Source organism: Amblyomma mixtum, chromosome 7 (assembly GCF_055824585.1).
Source record: "Amblyomma mixtum isolate Tamu chromosome 7, ASM5582458v1, whole genome shotgun sequence".
NCBI classification, from domain to species: Eukaryota; Metazoa; Arthropoda; class Arachnida; order Ixodida; family Ixodidae; genus Amblyomma; species Amblyomma mixtum.
In genome coordinates this window covers 29,230,631-29,252,054 of record NC_143018.1, presented here as the reverse complement: position 1 = coordinate 29,252,054, position 21,424 = coordinate 29,230,631, and the positions used below count along the sequence as shown (strand labels likewise).

At 44.0% G+C, this 21,424-nt stretch overlaps 1 protein-coding gene across 1 annotated transcript in view; it reads right to left on the bottom strand.

Annotated features, from left to right (window-relative positions):
- Positions 1 to 21,142, bottom strand: part of LOC149335487 (calcium-activated chloride channel regulator 1-like) — a 29,420-nt gene extending 8,278 nt beyond the window's left edge. Inside the window, exons 1-8 of the mRNA XM_089553821.1 lie at positions 20,987 to 21,142; positions 19,084 to 19,381; positions 15,928 to 16,034; positions 14,558 to 14,734; positions 13,440 to 13,567; positions 11,744 to 11,858; positions 10,797 to 11,024; positions 2,534 to 2,836 (exon numbers count right to left, since the gene is read on the bottom strand). Coding sequence (XP_089409947.1) covers positions 2,534 to 2,836; positions 10,797 to 11,024; positions 11,744 to 11,858; positions 13,440 to 13,567; positions 14,558 to 14,734; positions 15,928 to 16,034; positions 19,084 to 19,381; positions 20,987 to 21,142 — 1,512 coding nt within the window. The remainder of the gene's footprint in view (positions 1 to 2,533; positions 2,837 to 10,796; positions 11,025 to 11,743; positions 11,859 to 13,439; positions 13,568 to 14,557; positions 14,735 to 15,927; positions 16,035 to 19,083; positions 19,382 to 20,986) is intronic.
- Between the last annotated feature and the right edge of the window lie 282 nt (positions 21,143 to 21,424).

Genomic DNA, 21,424 nt, shown 5'->3' with positions numbered 1-21,424 from the left:
AAGGGAAATGGTATGTTCTATGAAACATAAGCATTGAGAAATCTTATGGCAAGCTGACAAATACACAAAGAAGTTATTAGGTCTTATGTTTGACATGCTTGTACTCAGAAAATAATTGGCAACATTAAACGAACAAAACGTTTCAGCTTTTTCCAAAAATCAGTGTTCGGTAACCCCTGCATATAACAGTGCTGACTTTTTACCGATGGATTCTATTATCTTTAGTCCTGCTGGAGTGGAAAAAATAATCGAAAAACAAAAGGTTTCTTCATCATGTGGTGTTGATAACATTAGTTCTAAGTTCTTGATTAAAACCGAAGTACACAGCGCAATAATACTCTCTAACCTATTTCAGCAATCTCTTGAAATAGCATGCATACCTGATGACTGGAAGGTCGGGAAGGTGATTCCCTTGCATAAATCTGGTGATCAACATTCCCCGCATAATTATCGACCCATCTCACTTACCAGCATTCCGTGTAAAATTATGGAGCATGTTATTTACTCTCACCTTGCATCGTTCCTTGATTCTAATGCCTTTTTACTGACAGTCAACATGGATTTCGGAAATGGTTTTCTTGCGAAACACAGCTTTTAACCTTCACGCATGATCTAAACTCATTCCTCGACAGGGGTTCCGTTGTCGACTGCATATGCCTCGATTTCTCAAAGGCGTTTGACAAGGTCTCTCATCAACTCCTTTTTTTTAAACTTAGTAAACTTAACCTCGACCCTAACGTTCTTAGGTGGCTGCATTCGTTTCTCACTAATCGTTCACAATTTGTCACCGCTAATAATGCTTCTTCCTTCACTTCTCCAGCTGGATCTGGAGTGCCACAAGGCTCTGTTCTAGGGCCTCTGCTTTTTCTTATATATATCAATGACTTACCTGACAATCTATGTTCAACAATAAATATTTTTGCTGATGACTGCGTCATATACCGCGAAATTAACAGTGACTCTGATATAGCTCTTCTTCAATCGGATATTGATCATTCTCTTGAATGGACTAACAAATGGAACATGGAACTAAACATAAAAAAGTGCAAGTACAGGCGCGGACAAAAGTAAACGGAGCCCGCAACTATCTTCGAATATTTTTCACGCGTCACCTAATTGAAATTTCCAACAGTGGTGCGCGTATGCTGGTAGCGGAGGTTGGTGGGCTTTCTTGTAGAGAAACAGCGCTTCTTCATTACCAATGGAGAATGCGTGATTGCACTTCGAACGCAATCGCGTGCTCCATTTACTTATGGCCGCGCCTGTACATGCGGGTTTCTCGTCGTAACACCACATTGCCTTCATATCGTCTTAATAATTGCAGCCTTGAGTCGGTGCCTTTTTATAAATATTTAGGTGTCTTCATTTCCCATAATCTTTCTTGGAAAGTACACGTAGACCATGTAAGCAATAACGCTAACCGCATGCTGGGCTACATACGCCGTAACTTTAAACTTTCTTCTAGCTCCGTAAAACTGCTTCTCTACAAGTCGTTGGTTCGTAGTAAACTAGAATATGCTGCATCTATCTGGGACCCCTATCAATAGACACTGATATACCAACTCGAATCTATACAGAAACGTGCGCCCCGTTTCATTCTATCGAATTATCACCGTAACTCTAGCGTCAGTGCCATGAAATCAAGCTTATCAGTCCCACTACTGTCACAACGTAGAAATATATCCCGCCTTTGTCTATTCCATAAGATTTACTATGATAACCCCATCCTTAAGAGAAAATTTATAACGCCACCTTGCTACGTTTCAGCTCGCATCGATAATCGTCATAAAGTTGGTATTCTTTCATGCCAAACAAACCACTTTTACAACTCATTCATACCCAGCACATCGGCACATTGGAATTACCTTCCCCGATCGGTCGTCGAAATAAGTGACCATTCTGTGTTTAAACCGGCTTTAACTAACTTGATGGTAACATAGTACATGTAATTCTTGCGCCCTGCCGTTTAATCTTTTCAGCTTATGTGGTAGTTCAAACAGACCTGGTCTCCCCCCCCCCCCCTTCACAAATTCTGCTGTTTAAGGGCATGACAGAATGTGTGCACCAATGTTTTCCTGCCATTTTCAACAACTTCCTCGTGTTTTTTTTTTTTTGCGTGGTATGCTTACTTTTATTCTTTGCTCATAATTTCATGTTAAATGACTGTTGATTTGTTTCATTGTATTTGCTGTAACCTACTGATTTGCGCGAGCCATATTTTTGTTCACATTTTGTGTTACTTGTGACTGCTGTTCTTTTGTCATTTTGTCTATTGTACCCCACTCCCCTCTGTAATGCCCTCGGGCCCTGAGGGTACTGAAATAAATAAATAAATAAATAAATAAAACTGTCCATTACATTTGGCCCTGTGTGCCGATTATGCACTGAAAGTCTAAGCGCGTTTTTTTTTTCATAATTGTGTAAACTAACACCTTGAATTTCAACATACTTTTCCGCTAAACAATAGCCCTTGGAAACATTGAGTCAGCCGTGGCTTTGATGGGTGCGCCCCAGACAAGCTGGCAGTACATACCTGAGTGTTTCGTCCCGCAGCCTCGTCATTTACAGCAGTGGTCGCGGCCACGAACGCGCTCTCCATCTGAGCAGCAGTATTCCCTTGGAGGTCCTGGAAGGCGAATGCTTTTGCTTTCGTTTCAATGGCCAGCTCTTCGAGCTTGTTATCCGCCGTGGCTCCCAATGCCATCGTGCTGACGTCCACTTTGGCTGCCACAAGCTTCGGCTTCATGTCCTTAATGTAGGGCGGTTTGTTCTCCGCGCCGTCGCTCATGAGCACGATGACGCCACCTTCCGGGGTCTCGTCGCGAGTAGTCAGCACCTGAAACAAAGTAGACTGATGTGAAGCTGTATTTCCTGGCCAAAGGCACGTAACATGGGCTCAGCAATGAGGAGGACTGCTGTGTCTTACAGTAGATATTGCCTTATAAAGCTGCCCGCGAGAGCATCCTTGTTGATTTCCATCTGCGAAGCTTTACCCGAAATCGATGAGCCGATTGACGCGCAGATACAAACCGAGGAAAGATAGAGAGAGAATTCAGGTAATGAGACACGAGTTTAAGCGTTAGAGCACTGTTACAAGGCTTACTGCATTGCTGCTTTCACAGTTAAAAACGTAATGTTGATTATTCTTCTCTTTGTATTTTACTACAGTTTTATACATGTTTGGCCTCTCTCTGTGATGGGTTTATGTACATTTTCTCCTTATATCCTGCCAGTATATGTATCTGGCACTGATTGTGGCTTGTTGTATTATTATGATGAAACGCTCCCCCCCCCCCCCCCCCCACTTTATGTGACTCCACACAACCCAGGGGTCTTTAAGGGTCAATGAATGACAATGATGAGGTATAGAAAGGGTGATGTTTATTTCAAAAGGGTTTAATATTCGTCACATGACCCGTGATAACTGCAGCGACAATGGTCATGTGTGGTGACGTCATTTCTTGCGAACATAGGCATCTCCGTAAGTTACTTTTGCGCAGCTGCCACTGCAAAGTTCCATCGCTTTCCAGGAATGCACAACCCAGAGCTGTAGTTTTACTGCAACCGCTCAGAAACAGCTCACCTCTCCCACCCAGACATCCGGCTATCAGTGAAACGTGTACTTGTTGTCCTTCCAGGCCTTTCAGAACCACATGACCAAACCATGGCCAATATAGCCTATACGACTGAGGCTACTTGAATAAATTAATCTCTCGGCAGGATATCTGCTCCGAATATCGATCTTACTTCCTCCAGAGGAATTCGCTGATCCAGCAATCCGTGCACAATTGATATCAAAATTTTCACGACACCATGTTCTTATTGGGAGAAAAGTGTTGCGAAGTTTCCCAATATATTAAATCAGTTTTGCTTCCTGCAAATCACGCGGCAAAGGACGTCACACTCGTGGTTCCATCGGTATCGCACGGCAAACTTAAAGTGGCACGGCAGAGAGACTGGGCCGCGGTCAACCTTGTTGTATGGATACACTGCACAAGCTTGTTTCCATATCTCACAAGTGTCAAACCTTGCCAGGCCTCCGAAGTCATTTATCCCAGATTGTGATTGGTAATTAGCCACAGTTTCCTTCGAGAACGTCCACAAACCACGAAGCGCATGTCGAACATTGCTAGACAAAATTTTGAAAAAAAAAATTCACAGGGCACTTTGACTGTCTAAAGTGCGTAAAAGCGAAAGCGTTTTCCGCACCACTTTGCCTATGTGACACTGGTGACGTCACCACTGTATGACGTCACACATAATTGATGGCGAAGTAATGAGAAATTACTGATTAATCACTCAGCATTAATTGACTGCTAATCAATGTCGCTTCAGCTTCGCCTTTAGGAGTGGAACGCGACAGCGTGTTGTAGCGCTGCGAGCGAGTCCACGGAACGCCACCATCCGTTCGGCGCGATGCCTTGCCCTTTGAACGCAACGCTTTTTGAGGAAAGGAAAAGGCGCTGTAATTCTCAGTCACCTCGGTGGAGACCTTAACCGCACCGTACAGGAAGAAAGGAAGTGGTAGTGAAAGAAGAAAGAGGGGCCGTAATGGAGAAACTGAAAATTGTATTTGAGGAAAGGAAATTACGCAATAACTGTCACATATATCGGTGGACACCCGTCAAAACGCGGACACATCTGTCGACACGGCTGCCGACACGGCTGCCGACACGGCTGTTGACATTGCCGCAGACACGGCTGCCGACACGGATGCTAACGACAGCATGAGGCATTAAAGGCTTTCGCCTTAATGCTGGAATATTGTAAGGTACTGCTCGGTCAGTATCGAAGGAAATGGTCCATCCTTCCCATGCATAGCAAAATCTTTTGAAGCGAAAAGCTTCACTAGGCTAGTAAACACCGCGCTTGGCGTGAGCCGGAGCCTAGATTTGCAACTTTAGCGCATGCGCAAAACGGAGTGGCGTCATGCACGGCGCAGGAGGCCGCCATCGCCGCCGCCGCCGCTGACACAAACAAAATTAAAAAAGACGTGACAGAAACAAAATATCACATATAAAAAATAAATAAAAGAGAGAAAGTGTGCCAGGACACACTCATATATCGGTGGACACCTCAACCGCGCCGTACGGGAAGGCAAATAAAAAGAAAATTGGTTTTAAGGAAAGGAAGCGACGCCTGTCTCTCATATCTCGGTGGATACCCGAACCGCGCCTTAAGAGCCTTAAGGAAAATGAAATTAAATGAAAATTGCTTTTAAGGAAAGCAAATGCCTGTCTCTTGGCGTACACCGAAAAGGAATGCACACCACAGTACATGCCTCTAAAGCAACCTTCTAAGACAGCACCGTATTCACTGCACGCGCGTCTCCTCCTCCGCCTTCGTAAGAACTTTGCCAAGACTGCCATACGCAACTTCTCGCGCGGTAGAATATCCCTAGCTGCTAGAAACATCCTCACAAATCATCATCTTTATCATCAGCCTGACTACACCCACTGCAGGGCAAAGGCCTCTCCCATGTCTCTTCAATTAACCCTGTCCTTTGTCAGTTGCCGCCACTGTATCCCCGCAAACTTCTTAATCTCATCCGCCCACCTAACTTTCGGCCGTCCCCTGCTACGTTTGCTTTCTCTTGGAATCCACTCCATTACCCTTAAGGACCAGCGGTTATCGTGCCTTCGCATTACATGCCCTGCCCAAGCCCATTTCTTCCTCTTGATTTCAACTAAGATGTCATTAACCCGCGTTTGTTCCCTCACCCACACCGCCCTCTTCTGATCTCTTAGCGTTCCACCTATCATTTTCCTTTCCATAGCTCGCTGCGTTGTTCTTAACTTAAGCTGAACCCTCTTTGTTAGCCTCCATGTGTCTGCCCCATAGGTGAGTACCGGTAGGATACAGCTGTTGTATACTTTTCTCTTCAGGGATATTGGTAAGCTACCATTCATAATCTGAGAGAACCTGCCATATGCGCTCCACCCCATTTTTATTCTTCTAGTTATTTCCCTCTCATGATCCGGATCTGCGGTCACTACCTGCCCTAAGGAGACATATTCTCTTACTGCTTCCAGCACCTCGCTGCAATTGCGAACTGCTGTTCCCTTGCTAGGCTGTTGAACATTACTTTGGTTTTCTGCATGTTAATTCTTAGCCTCACCGTTCTGCTCTGCCAGTCTAACTGATTGATCATTCTTTGCAGTTCTTGTCCAGAGTGGCTTACCAAGGCAATGTCATCAGCGAATCGCAAATTACTCAGGTATTCTCCATTAACACTTATCCCCAACTGTTCCCATTCCAGTCCCCGGAATACCTCCTGTAAGCAGGCAGTGAAGAGCATTGGCGAGATTGTGTGTCCCTGCCTGACACCTTTCCGTATTGGAATTTTATTGCTGACTTTGTGAAGAACTATAGTAGCTGTGCAATTGTTATAAATATCTTCCAATATTTACATATAAAACTCTTTCACACCCTGACTCCGCAATACCTGCATGACAGCTGAGGTTTCCACTGAGTCAAATGCTTTCTCGTAATCAATGAAGGCTATATATAGGGGTTGGTTATATTCTGCGCATTTCTCTATCACCTGATTGATAGTGTGAATGAGGTCTATTGTCGAGTATCCTTTACGAAAGCCTGCCTGATCATTTGGTTGACTGAAGTCCAAGGTTGTCCTGACTCTATTAGCGATTACCTTAGTAAATACCTTGTAGGCAACGGGCAATAAGCTGATCGGTCTGTAATTCTTCAAGCCCTTGACGTCTCCTTTCTTATGAATTAAGATAATGTTAGCGTTCTTCCAAGCTTCTGGTACTCTCGAGGTCACAAGGCATTGCGTATACAGGGTGGCTAGTTTTTGTAGCACAATCTCTCCTCCGTCCTTCAACAAATCTGCTGTTACCTGATCCCCACCAGCTGCTTTCCCTCTTTGCATTGCTCCTAAAGCTTTCTTTACTTCTTCCTTCGTTACTCGCGGGATGTCCCATTGCTGTGCCCGACTGCCTCCCTCAGTAACATGATGATTACATTCGCTACTGCATAGATTTGTGTAGAACTATTCAGCTAATTCAACTATCTTTACCATATTGCTGATGACATTATTACACAAATATTACACTGCAACGAGAAATAGAACTGGTATGGACTTCTGCCCATTCTGGGAACCCAGGGAACGAAGCAGCCCACCATCACGCTCGAGGTTTTGTCGGCCGAGCGGTGGGCTTTCGTCCAGGGGGATCCGTGATGGATGCAGTGATTTCGTACCGGGACATTACCCAATTCTACAAACTCTGTAGAAGAATCTATCCTCCCCCGCACAAGTCACTCTCCAAACACCAAGAGGTGGCTTGGAGAAGACTTCAAACCCATTCTTACGTACATTTACGCCCACATCTACCCCGATCTCATAGACCCCACACCTGCAAAAACTGCGGTAGCACTGCCACCCTCGATCATATGCTATGGGGCTGCCCTGAGGATCCTCCTCCGGAAGCCCTTATAGAAGCTCCCTCACCAGACGCCTAGGAAGAAGTGCTGCGCAGCTCGTACCCCGCCGTCCAGGCAGGAGCCATCGAGCGCGCCGAAGAGGTCGCCGCCAGCTATCAGCTAACGGCCACCTGGCCCTTCTGCTAAGCATCCAGAAACCCTTCTTTTCCAACAATAAAGTTTTCTCTCTCTGCTAAGATAATACGTTTCGGAAAAGCCAGCCATAAGCTAAACCACGAGCATCACCACAGCTTTTCGCTTCGAGATATCCAGGCTTAACCTTAGCTAAGCCACAGGCATTTTTTTTTAAGCTTTCCCATTGCTCGCATCTAGCAGTTAACTCTGCCATAGTGAATCAATGTAGAATGCTTTTGACGATAGGAAAAAAAGTGTAAGCTTTCCGATGAGAGGTCTACGGAGGTATTGATTGTTATAGTGAAATCTTATATCATTAAATTGCGATCATAAACTCTTCCCCGTTGGAAAATCCTTTTGTCCAGAATTTCTCGCTATGATTTTCGTCTTTTCCTGTGAACACCTGATACCCGCAAATGAATGAATATTACGTGAAGCTTTCTTTCTCAGGATTCAGATTTTCAGGATTGTTCTGTCCCTATAACCTTTGTATTTATTTGAGGGTCGGTACACGGGTCGACTCAGTGCGTTTGCTGAGATAAAACTGCCCCTGCTTTTCGAGTATCAGGGCTTCGTTCAAAGTAACCGTCCTGCTATTTAACAGTGCACTGTACTACACTTTGATCATAGCCCTGTACTGCGGCGAGCCATGTACCTCTTGGGGCAAAAGAGACTCAAAATCTTGGTTAGTATGCCTTGAGCGAAGTGTACTACACTTCGGTGCAGCATCCATATAAACTGCAGAAGAACTTGCTTTGTGGCTAGTTGGTTCATGATTGTAGTTCAGAATGGCGCAAAAGACACACACACAGGAAAAAAGGGGATGACACAAAGAGCGCCTACTACCAACTGAATTTATTTCAGAAACACCCTCTTTTATAAGGCAAGACATATCAACCACGAACCGGAAGCAGAAAAAACACATATTCATGGTTTGAATTCATATTTCGAAACACCATCGGCAGAAAAGAAAACCACAAGAACAAAAAACAGAAACTAGAACTACACGTGCCCGTCCAAGAAACCCAGCTCCTGGCGGCATAGTTTAATCGATGAAGTGCTAATGCACGTGGACCCAGCTTTCTGTATATGGTATGCTTCTATAATCTCTCTTTCAAATCGCTCCTTGCCTCTGCCGATAAACGTTGCCTGTTCCAGCATCGGTCCGCAATCTCTGCACTCCCTACAGTGATCCGGCAGGTTGCCCCTATCATTGTTTTTAATTGTTCTTCTGTGCTCGCTAGCTCTCTCGTTGAAACACCGGCCAGTCTGGCCAATGTAGGCGGATCCACAGCTGAGCGGTATGCAATACACGACTTCGGACTTGCATTCGGTGAACCGTATCTGATGTTTGATAGCGCATCTTCGGGGTCGTCTGTTCGGTCGGGGTCGTCGGAAAGAGGAACGTGGCAATCCCATATCTCCCATTTCCTACAACGCTCTTTGAAGCATCTTTGTGTGGATGACCCTTTCCTTATCCGGAATTCTGACTCCGTTTTGACTGAAATGAAAGCAGGGTTGGACAAGGCATCGTGTGCCTTTTCAATAGATGTAGAAAACCTTTATTACTCTGTTCCTCACAATGGCCTCTTTACAGCTATTCGTGAGAAGTTAAACGAGTCTGATGAAGTAGAATTTCAAAACGCCTGTGGCATAACCAGTGACCACTTTATGTCATTGCTAGAATTTTATCTTCACTCTACTGTCATTGATTTTAACCAGAAGTTTTATTTGCAAAAAGATGGAATATGCATTGGCTCGTCTATTGCCCCTATTTTAACCGACATCTTTTTATCATTTATTGACAAGCGCATTAGTGCGCAGTTGAATGGGACACCTGTTAGACGGGTTTTCCGCTTTGTTGATGACTATTTTATTCTTTTTGACGGGACCTCTCCTTTTATCTTTGACGATGCTGTTGCTGATGTTCTTAACATTTTTAGAGACAGTTCTCAAGGCCTTACGTTTACTTGGGAACTGCCTCAAGAGGGCAAAATACAGTTCCTGACATTCTGTGCTGGCTACCCGTGTATGATGATAACAGCGATATGTGAATCTCTGCTACAAAAAATCAAGGTCACTTCTAGCGGTGATACGCAAAGCAAGCAGGAAGACAAGAGGCCTGTGGTGGTAATTCCGTACATGCATAAGATAGCGCACAATATCAAGAAGGTAGGGGGTCGATATGGTGTAAATGTGTTGTTTTCAGCACCATGCAAGCTTGCAAAAGTTTGCTCCATGATGAACAGACGACCCCGAAGATGCGCTATCAAACATCAGATACGGTTCACCGAATGCAAGTCCGAAGTCGTGTATCGCATACCGCTCAGCTGTGTATCCGCCTACATTGGCCAGACTGGCCGGTGTTTCAACGAGAGAGCTAGCGAGCACAGAAGAACAATTAAAAACAATGATAGGGGCAACCTGCCGGATCACTGTAGGGAGTGCAGAGATTGCGGACCGATGCTGGAACAGGCAACGTTTATCGGCAGAGGCAAGGAGCGATTTGAAAGAGAGATTATAGAAGCATACCATATACAGAAAGCTGGGTCCACGTGCATTAGCACTTCATCGATTAAACTATGCCGCCAGGAGCTGGGTTTCTTGGACGGGCACGTGTAGTTCTAGTTTCTGTTTTTTGTTCTTGTGGTTTTCTTTTCTGCCGATGGTGTTTCGAAATATGAATTCAAACCATGAATATGTGTTTTTTCTGCTTCCGGTTCGTGGTTGATATGTCTTGCCTTATAAAATAGGGTGTTTCCGAAATAAATTCAGTTGGTAGTAGGCGCTTTGTGTCATCCCCTTTTTTCCTGTGTGTGTGTCTTTTGCGCCATTCTGAACTACAATCATATAAACTGGACGGTGCGAATCTGTTGTCATCAGAAAGGCTGGCGCCAATCAGGAATATTTTTTTCTCAGTTAAGCGCCAACTGTCAAAGTTTCCCTACACGGAGCGTAATCTTATTTCTGGCAGTATTCGCAACGTTGTTTTAAATACCACGGTTAATCAAATAGGACTGCGCCCGTTATCAAGGCACTTTAAAAGCCAGTCTGACCATGCAGTGGCTTAAAGTCTTGGTCTCGACGTTGTTGTGTTGCCGCCTATTCTTGCATGACAGAACACATTTCGTCACTTTACTGCATTTTTCGCACATTAACTCCCCTCCTTCTCTCTCTCTCTCTCCGAACTTCACTCAGATATAAATAATGGTGCTTACCTCAAGAGCTTTCGTTAGGCCACAGCCAATGCATGTCCAATACACAGTTGCCAGGTTCTTGACAGCATTCAGGAATCCCTGCCTCGTGTTTATGTTCACGGGCATCAGGGGGTGCTCAACTTTGGCTTCTGTGCTGAAAGAAACGATGGCTAGTCGCATTGAGCCGTCAGGTATATCCCTGATGTAGCGTTCTGCCGCGTCTTTGAGAAACTCGAGCCGCTTGTTGTCCTAAGGAAAAGAAGAAGGATGGTTGTTCAATCGTTTGGCATGTGGGATGAGGGCTTTGATATGAAAACCACAGATACCTACAGGCAAGCATTTATTTATGGACCGCGCTGTGCAATTCGCGATATCGCACTCGCAAGTATATGCTGGTTTGAGTACGTAAATTTAGCAATGTTTGCCCTTTTAAATTGATTATTACAGAGCAGTTCTTTTTTCAGCAGAGGTGGCAAGCATGCAAGGAAGAACGCAAGCAAGCACCGTCGAGCCAAGAAGAGATCATAGTTCACCGTCAGCTGCTTTTCTCTGAATCGCTAAACCTAGCTGTGACATAAAAGTGAGATAAGCGCCCAGTTACAGAAAATGTCTGGCCTCAATACTAAAATTTCTTCTAACAAAAGAATAGCTGACAATAGTACCTTGCATGATCGCTATCGGCAACCTGGAGAAAAGGCTCCAGCTAACCATATTATTCTTCGCGACTGTTTTTGAGGCTTCAACACCCGATCCATTGACGTTCGCTGTAGGTCACACAGCCCTGCCATATATTAGTGTGCCTAAGTTTTAGGGACAAAAAAAGATAATAAAGGCGATGCGTTCACGCTAAGGCATTTGGTGCCAAGTGTCAGCGACATGGGCCGCTGAGATACATTTTCCACTGGAAAACTGGACGATGAAAGTTAATGTTACAAAACCGGTGTAAAGCAGAGGCTTAAGTAACTTACTCGCATGCTCTGAGAGACATCGAGGACCAGCACAACTCGCTGAGGCAGGACTTCTTTCTGCTGCGTCTCATCAAAGGACACCCGAATGCTCTTGGACATGTCGGGCCTCGGGAGCCTGCGCAAGTAGCAGCAATCAAAACAAATTGTAAATTGTTTTTTTTTGAAACAAAATGGCGCAGTATATGTCTCACATATCTCGGCGGACACCTGAACCGCGCCGTAAGGGAAGAGAGGAAGGTGGGAGTGAAGGAAGAAAGAGAGAAAGAGGTGCCGTAATAGAGGTCTACGGAATAATTCCGACCACATGGGGATCTTTAACATGTACTGACATCGCACAACAAATGAGCGCCTTTTGCGTTCTGCCTCCATGCTCGCAATGCTGAATAACTGACATTTTTGTTGTCAGCATTACACAGTATCCAATCTACAGGGTTTTTTGTTTAATTTACACATTTTAATTTAAAAACTGTGATAGATACGTCGGGGCGGTCGGTTGAGCTGGATTGCACAGCAAGATGGACATTATGAACTCATATCGATCAATAATTAGACGATTAATTACTAATGTTAAGTAATAAACTTTTTATTTTTGATTCCAAAGGCAAGGTCATATTGCGAAATCGATGGCCTTAAAGTACGAAGGTGAGATGTGTTTTAAATTTTCTTAACCGGCGGTGTGTATCAAAATATCGAAAATCAAATATACGCATTTTAAAGCTCGTTGAATAGGCTTTCCCGCATTGCATACCTCTAGAATGGCATCTACCATACTTCTTAAGCATCAAATGCAGGCGCATTGGTGTATTTGATGATGTAGGAGTTCACTTCATTCTGGCGACTGTACCACGCACAGCAACGCCATTTCATAATTGGGTAAAGAAAGGTAAAGAAGCTAACTCAACCAGCTTTGCAATGCGTTTTTCTTTTCGTTCGATGTTTCAAACCAGATTACCAATTAATAAGATTTAAAACAGAGTTAACCTTCGATGTTGACGCCTATCGATCCCGCTATATAACCCTGCCCTCTAAAATCCACATAAAAGGTTTATTAGTTAAGTTAATTACCGTGTGATTACTGACATTTATCACGTACATAAAGTACGCATTGCTGTTCATTTCAACTCAACAGACGGCACCGGCGTACCTCTCGTAGTTGCTTAGAAGAAAAGCTTTCAAGTGTAATAAAAACCGCGGTGCATATTCTAATGCAATACAGAGTGTATTTTATTGTATCCTATAAAACATTCAGTGCAAAGACAAAACAGACTCTATTTTAGATCTAATGTAAAATCCTTGAACGGCTTTTGGAGTGAGAGATGGCCATTAGAAAGGCTTTTATGTGCTAACAGCGTAATCCCATTATTACATGCTTGTTATAACAGAAAACGACGTCACAATTCAGAATTCACGACACCACATCAAGAATTTGCGTCTGTTTACATGTGGCGTTTCAAGACATCTCTTTAATCTATGTTAAGGCGTTCACAATGAGTGATGATACACCGGTCGCTGACCTGTCTTCCTACCGGTGGCTTTTTCTTTCATCCCCTGAACGTATGCAGAACACCCGCTTGACTGGTGTACAGATTACTACTAATTGAAAAGTTGATTGAAAAATTAAAACAGAACCAAGCTTTGAGACAAGTTTGGAAACGCTTTGTTCTGCCATGATAGCCAGATGATTGAATGAACTCACTTCCGGAAGTCTTCGTTTTCGAAGATGACATCCCATGTCGACCTGCCGTTACAGATCCTATTGTGCCTGTTGGGAGCGAACTGATTGTGCCCACGACTTCCTTTCATAGAGTCACAAAACTGGCTGATCTGAAAAAATAATTATTGCGGTGTCATGAGGAATAGATGTACAATAATATATATATTCTCATGCACAAGATAAGAAATTTTCATAAGCAACCTACGCTGAAGCATTCCATGTCCATCACAGGGCATTAGCACACAGCCTATCGACAGATCCAAGCATTTTCTGGCGCGCCCATTGTGCTTATTAACATCACTCACCAGCGCTTATATGCATGAGCCTCGAAGCTCTGTCGGAGCAAAACGTGGTCTAATTCAGATACCTGGGTTTAGTCGAGAGCTCCACGGAAAGAAGTGTTATCGAACACCGCTTCTGATCGTTCAGAATGTGGTCTGTCGTCCGTAGCTGCATTATCGCCTGACGAGAGCACTTTTTAGGCGCGCAGTGGAATAATTGCAGAGTCGCCTGAGCCCTACAGGTTGTACATAGCTGCTACATCCGCTAACAGCTACTTTCATTCAAGCACCCCTATCTACGTAAACCCTCATCCAGTGCGCCTTTGTGCACCTGCCATCAGTTGCGACATCGATACTGTTGTTGTTTTTTTTTGTCTTTCACTGTACATATCTTATAGACTTCACTAGTTGTAACAGTAATGTGTGTAGTGTTTCAAGACGACCGCGGGCCAGACTTTTTCCTTCTTTATCGGTACATTCATGGACTACCTCACTTCAATATTTAGTTTAAATTTGCAAGCTGAAAATGCGTACATCCAAGGCGCTGCTATCGTACAAAGGAACAAGAAGTCATTCTTATTAACACGTGTGTTTCTCTACGTATAATTTCTATAAACTTTTTTCTTCTTAAGCATGAAATGGTCATTCGTAATGTGCCGCTGGTTGAGAAGCCTAGCGTAAGAAGGCACACTAGTTGCGTACTTGGTTAAAATAGAATGTACTATCTAGTTTAAAGCATTGAAACAATACCTACAGACATTGTAACTATATATAATGAGGTCAGCACATAAATACTATGAACAGGTAATCAGTACTTACGTTGCTCTGATACGGCATGAACATGATGGAGGACTCGATAACGCTCCGTCTGGGCACAAATATTTTCACAGTGCAGTTCTTGAAGAACTGGCAGTTCTCCTTCAAATGCGTGCATCTTTCACCGGTGGCCGTCGTTGCTACGAAGCGGATGTTTTTCGAGCAAGAATTGAGCCTGACCTGAAAGCAGAACAGAGAGAACAACGTATGAGCAAGCACCGTTTTAAAAAAACAACACGTTGGTGAAACTGTGATTGCAGGACGCAATCACAGCGCGGGGAAGGAGGGGGGAAATGTTCGGAGGCAATGTTGAATAAGTTTGTTTTGCAACTTAGGCTCAGCTGAATTTCTTACAGCGGATGATTTTACAGTATGTTTGTAATGCAGATGTGCACAGATCTATTCGCCTCCAAAATTTCAAGCCAGTTACTTGGACAGTGTATGCAACACCGTGTTAGCATGTGTTATGCTTTTCTCTGGGCTTTGGGTGGTGTTTAGAGACACGTTTGTGCGGTTCATTATGCCTGCTACAAATGCGAGCCATAGTTTTGTTATGCATCTATGCGTACAGACTTCGCAAGAACTTATTTAGCTGCATTCATTTGCCTCACTGCTTAGTGACTCCTTTGCGTGAAGTCTTCCGCCAACAGTATTCATATTTTATAACTACTCCGTTATATGTGCCCTGGAATCTTACTACTTTTGACGCTACACACCAATTTTAGGAACATTCTATTGACTATTGCCAAAGTAAATAGATGCTCCCTGACTTTGTGTTTAGCGTTGATAATAAAAATAAATTTGAATTTTACTGAGTTTTGGACTTTCAGGAAAAGGTCACCTTACTCTTAGGCAGCTCGCATAAAAATGCATCTACTCTTTATTTAGCTTTTTGTGCCAACACTTCTTTCTGGCGCTCCCTCCTACTTTAACGGAGCCCTGGCACGTCTCTGGCATCGATGTTTCTCACCGAAATTCTGGCCTCAGCTGTGGCAATTCTATGCAGCAAAAAGACGCGGGCTGTGCTTATAATCTGTCCACAGTGAGCTACTGACGGCGCTAACGAGGCTTTCCTTCCTTTGCTTTAAACACAAAATTAATGTGTTTTAATAAACTGTGGAAAGTTTACCTGAATGTTGCTCTTAAAGTGACTCTGACCTTAGATGAGAACTATCTACCAAACAGACTGCTGTATTCTGATCAAATGACCTAGTGGGAAGCCAAGAAACTGTGATGGCCAGAACTGAGTTTTCGGGGATAGGCTACCACCTAACCACAAAGCCGTGCTAATAGTAGCCACGGAACCTGCACATTTTATGCGCTCTCTATATCAGTATATCTCGATTATGGAACTTAACATCGATCATCCTCACCTTGCGATCAGCACAGTACGTCAGGGGAAAGGTGTCATCGTCCTGACTGCCGTACTCGTCGAATACGCCGTACCGATAGTGGGCCCACTCATGCACGAAGACGTACGCTGAGATAAAGACGTGATGAAGAAATCACCAATTTAGTTCGGTACTCGGCTTTGGCTTGTTCACAATAGATAATGAGGTAACTTTTAGCTGGAATTCGAGTTCGCTGCCCACCTGATTCAGCTTTTCGGCGCTCTAAGAAGAGCGACATCCGAAAATACGAACGAGCCAAAAACCAGGTACACAAATGCAAACGGTACCATCGACAACTCTGACAATGTGTCTGTCAGTATTTTTCACGTAGTCTCCAATGCCAATCCAGATAGGGTATTTATGGACCTCCTCTGGTATGTCGGGCGCTAACGACTAATTTAACTGCCGGGAAGTGAAAGAGGCTGTAAATATTTTCAGTGCAATGAAGCCATCAAGTACTGCAATTTACTCTGCAGGTAAGAAGTTAATTCAATTAGTTCCTTTCTCGTGGTAATGATCTACACACTTTTATCTTGTGTCTTTCATTTAATTTAACTTTTCAGTGGGCTCAAAAAATCTTCCTTTTCAGTAATTTTACATAGAAGTGGTTCATTCTCGTCTTCGCGGGAAGGCATGGTGTCTAGTAGGGAGGATGGAAAATACAAAGAAAAGTGAATGGTAATCTGTTCTCTACCTAAAAATCTTTGCAGTGTGCTTAACGATTACGCATACCCATTCCATCGCAAGGTCATAACGAAATAACAAGCACCCAGAAAGGACAAAAAACGACAGGACAATCGTACAGGCTATGGAAAGGCCGCAGAAGGGAAGAAAGATACTGTACTTAAGGTATTCTAGACTCTCTCCGCGTCTTGTCCTGTGCTTTCCTCTCTTCGTCCTGCGTCGTTTTGCGCGGTTGCAATATGCACTCCATTTTCAACCACCAACTAGCCCGCCTTCACTTGTTACATTCTAGACTCGCAAGGAGGGGAACTTCCTCGTCCGCGAGGCAGGCAAAGAAAGAAACGAATTTTATGCGCAAGCGAACGGCAATCATTAAGCAACTGTTGTTGAGGGCTTATGCATATACGCATATATGTGATGTGAGCACGTGTTATAGATATAGTGCAGTATAGCGGCTGTATTCTCATTTTGGGTCCATTCTTCTTTAGTTGTTTTGTTATAGTCGGATACAACTAAAGAACAAAGAGGCCAATGCTGCTCAAAGGAGCCCAGCGAGCCAATGGCGCCGACCAACTTTCATTACGCCGCTGTTAATCCCCTCTCATCTGCCATCTCCTGCGATCTCACGCTAGCAGGTCCGAGGGGATTACAACACCACTGGCTAGAGGGCATCCTTTGAAGGGCATCTGAAGCTTCGTTCTTGAGTTGTATCTGACAGCAGTAATTATGATTTTAGCAAGCCAATAACACGCTCAACTAAACACTTTAACGAGTACCCCTGCCTCATTCAGCAGAGTATTTATTTCTAGGTTGTGTTTCCTTCACCTACGAGAGTGACTAGCGTTGTCGCCACTTGACATCACTGGCTTTTACCGACAGCAGATAATGGCCAACTATCCAAGGCCATACCTTTTTGCGACGTGACCTCAAGAAGGTGCCGCATGTGCACAGGCGAAATAGTAGTTAAAACGTCTGTAGAAAGGCACTTCCAACGAATGTCCAAAGAAGAAAGTTATTACATCATGATATTGTGCATCGTTTGCTAATTTCTCCTCTTCTTCACCGTTCTGTTGATTTAAAGAAACCGAGATAACGCGCATACCCTATCGCCCCACCTACGAGGGAAAGACTGCTGTATTCATTATATCAGGCGATGTATCAGGGCTTTATTGGCAACAATGTATGCTTGGACTAGGTTATCTCATCAAGCGAGCTGCGTTCCGAGCGCGCAAGTGGCATAACTAGTAGACGATTTTCTGTTGTAAATTAATAATAATATTAATAATAATAATAATAATAATAATAATAATAATAATAATAATAATAATAATAATAATAATAATGCTTTATTTCCACCAAATCAAATACAATTTGATGGAGGAGGGGAGAAAAAAAGCGGCTATCCGCTTGACGGAGTTCTCCTCTCCTGTTCAGACGGCAGTGACAGAAAACGAGGAACTAAATTTAACATCAAGTCATCAAGTCATTAAGAACATAAAACGAGGAACTAAATTGAACATCAAGTCATAGATGAATAAAAACATCAATATAAACAATGTCTGTAACCGAACAGAATACGCAGAAATCAAAAGAGGGTATCAGCAACGAAAAAGGGGTATCAGCACAGTAGACGACCAGTCATCAAATAACAAAAAGGGTGGAGAGCAATTCATAACACAGGAGTTGATGTATTAGCACTTAACCAAATGAACAATCATACTACGCAGAGAGGAGATGGTGATTTCACGGAGGTTTACGCCTGCTTCAATTAACTGGTTTTGTAAATACGGTAGTTGGTAATTAATTCTTTGACGACCGTAGCTAGTTCTTGTGAATGGTAAAACCCATTGTGGTTTGTGGCGATGCAGATATGGTGAATCGGACTGATGCAAAGGAGCCATAGAGGAAATGGTTCTTGTCCAATTTCCATAGAGGAAATTGGACAAGAAAGCCAGATAGATGTTCTGCCATACTGCGGGCAGCACTGAAATTAGCGGCCCAGAATTAGGGATATCTTCAGAAGATAGCAGCTATGCGTCTGATGGGCAATAGCTGATGAACGCTTCACTTCACACAGCGAAAGATTCAATGCCTACTGCAAAACCGATGAAACTAAGTCAGACATTTTACAGTTAGTGAAGCGAGCAATCTTTTTTTTTTTTAATTTAGAATTTCCTAGATATCTCCAAGTCTCCTGGTCGTGTTACTGATCGCATACAATGCTAAGAGCCAGAGTAAAATCAATAGCTGGAATTCGGACGCTCTTTTGCAACCTTGATAAGTGCGAAGCGCTGGCCAAGCGGCCGTTCCTGCACTAAACGTATTTAGCCAAATTTTCACCTTTGAACGCCTATGACCGCTCACACAACTGCCAGTTCCGTCCAAAGGCGTAGTACAGGGCTAGATGATGTTTTAGAGGAAGCGCTGTGGCTCATTACTTGAACACAAGCCTACCTGGATTGATATACTTAGCGGCAGTTGATCCTTTGAGTTCGGCGAAGAATGCGGGAGGGATTTGTATGAAGTCTCCAGGCTGCCCGCAGGGTCTCGGCTGCTTCGTGAAGGGTCGATCTTCGTGAGCAGATCCTGGACGTTCAACGCGGACATCACTCCTGTCGAAGGAGCTCGAAGACAAGGGTCGGGCGCTGCTTCTCTTGGGCCAAGTGTTGGGGAAGTGGATGGTCACGTGTTTGAAATACACGCGCCCATTGGTGGCCCGGTGCAGGAACTCGGAGGAAGACTGCAGCAGCTCCTAAGTATGGCAACACAAGTTTTCCATCATCTCTTGTTAGACCAAAATTAGAATATACCTCACCCATTTGGGATCCGCACCAAGCTTACCTTATAAATACACTCGAATCAGTCCAAAGCAGAGCAGCCAGATTCATCCATTCATCGTATTCTTACGACATCAGTGTATCAGCGTTGAAAGCTGAATCCGACTTATTGTCCTTATCACTTCGTCGCCGCATTGCCAGCCTTTGCTTGTTCCATAAATTTTTCCATAGTTTACTAGGCCGCGCACCCTACATCGTCCCTCCAGCCCGCATATCTCATCACACTCGTCATCCTTTTCAAGTTTCCAGACCTCGTGCCCGTACTACCACCTTTGCTGCATCATTTTTCCCCGTACTGCAGCACACTGGAACTACCTACCCAACGACATCGCAGCCATCATGTGTTCATCCAACTTTGCTAATAATGTTACCAGTCATGTTTCTTTGTGTTAACACTTGCTCACCAAAATATATGTACCCACCCCTTATGTAATACCCCTCGTGGGTGTTTCAGGTAATAAAATGAAATCAAATGAAATGAAATTCAAGTTTGCTGTTTCTCTCTTACATGGGCTTTGAAAGCAACATGAGTTCAGTAGTAAGAGACGTTTACGATAAAAAAAAACTTGGTGTTGTATTCAAAGCCGCACGGTGGCCGTCAATAAAACCCTCACTAGTCAAAAACTTCCCAGACTCTGCGACCTTCCTTAGGGAGCCAGTATGGTAACGAGCAGTCCTTATACAGGGTCTTGAATATTTGGGGGCTGGGTTTTAAAAAAAATTCTATGCGAAATCTACTACCCCATTCGAGCTGAAATAACGTTCACAAAGTAGCAAAATGTGGTCTACGTTATCTGATAAGTGATTCAACATCGGTGCTTGCCTAGATTTTTCGGAATGGGCGGAAAACTGCTCTCGGCGGCGTGCAGAATTTTCGCAGAAGAGCGAGAAGCTGCGTTGACATGGAGCGCCATCTGTCGATCTGCACCTTCGAAGCAAGAGCGCCAACGGCCTTGCCGGAGATGGCGATTGCCTCGCCGCTCGATAGATGGCGCACCATGTCAACACTGCCTCTCGACTCGCTTTTGCGAAAATTGTGCACGCCGTCGAGAGCAGTTTTCCGCCCATTCCGAAAAATCTAAGCAAGTACCGATGTTGAATCACCTATCAGATAATGTAGACCACATTTTTCAACTTTGTGAACGTTATTTCAGCTCGAATGGGATAGTAGATTTTGCATAGGAATTTTTTAAAACCCGGCCCCCAAATATTCAAGACCCTAGATGGCATGACAGCATATTTCATACACACCAGTGCGTACACTCCCTAGCACTCTTTTCGTGCTTAGTAGCATCAATGCTACTTTTTCAACTGCGACATATTCCTTCCGGGGTGGTGCCGCAGTCAGGAGGCGCCTCACATAGTTTCTCATTGACCGCCCTTTAAGTCCCTAATTTCTGCTCGTCATAAACGCTTTATGAGTCTCCCAGTTTTATAAGGAACTCAGTGAAATCTTCTAAACTTCTTCTCCACAAACTATGCGAGAAAGTGAAACAGGTAAATAATCATCCGTCCCCCACCTTGATGTTCGTGACGATAGACTCATTGTAAGGGACGTCCTTCTGGATAGCAATCAGTAGATTCTTGTACCCGCCGTCCGTCGTGTCGATATCAAGCGACGCTACATTCATCAGCAGGTAGAGAAGCGCAGTTGCAATCTGCAACCGCCGTCCCATGTTTGCCTTCTTTTTTCCCCTGCAAGACAACAATAGATAGGCGTGAATTTTTGTCTCTACGAATCATTCTGCATAGCAGTGGCCATCGAGTTGCTGCAGTAAGCGACAATCTTTCACACTTAATAACAGCCGCGAACATGTGTACTAAGCTCTTAAGTGCTAACGAAACACAACCCAATATGAGACATGTTGTAAGGTATGGCACGGAATTAACTTGCTGCCATGTGGGCTTTTTATAGTACACGATGATCTGAAAGAATGGCCGCTTTGGTGATTTTCTTG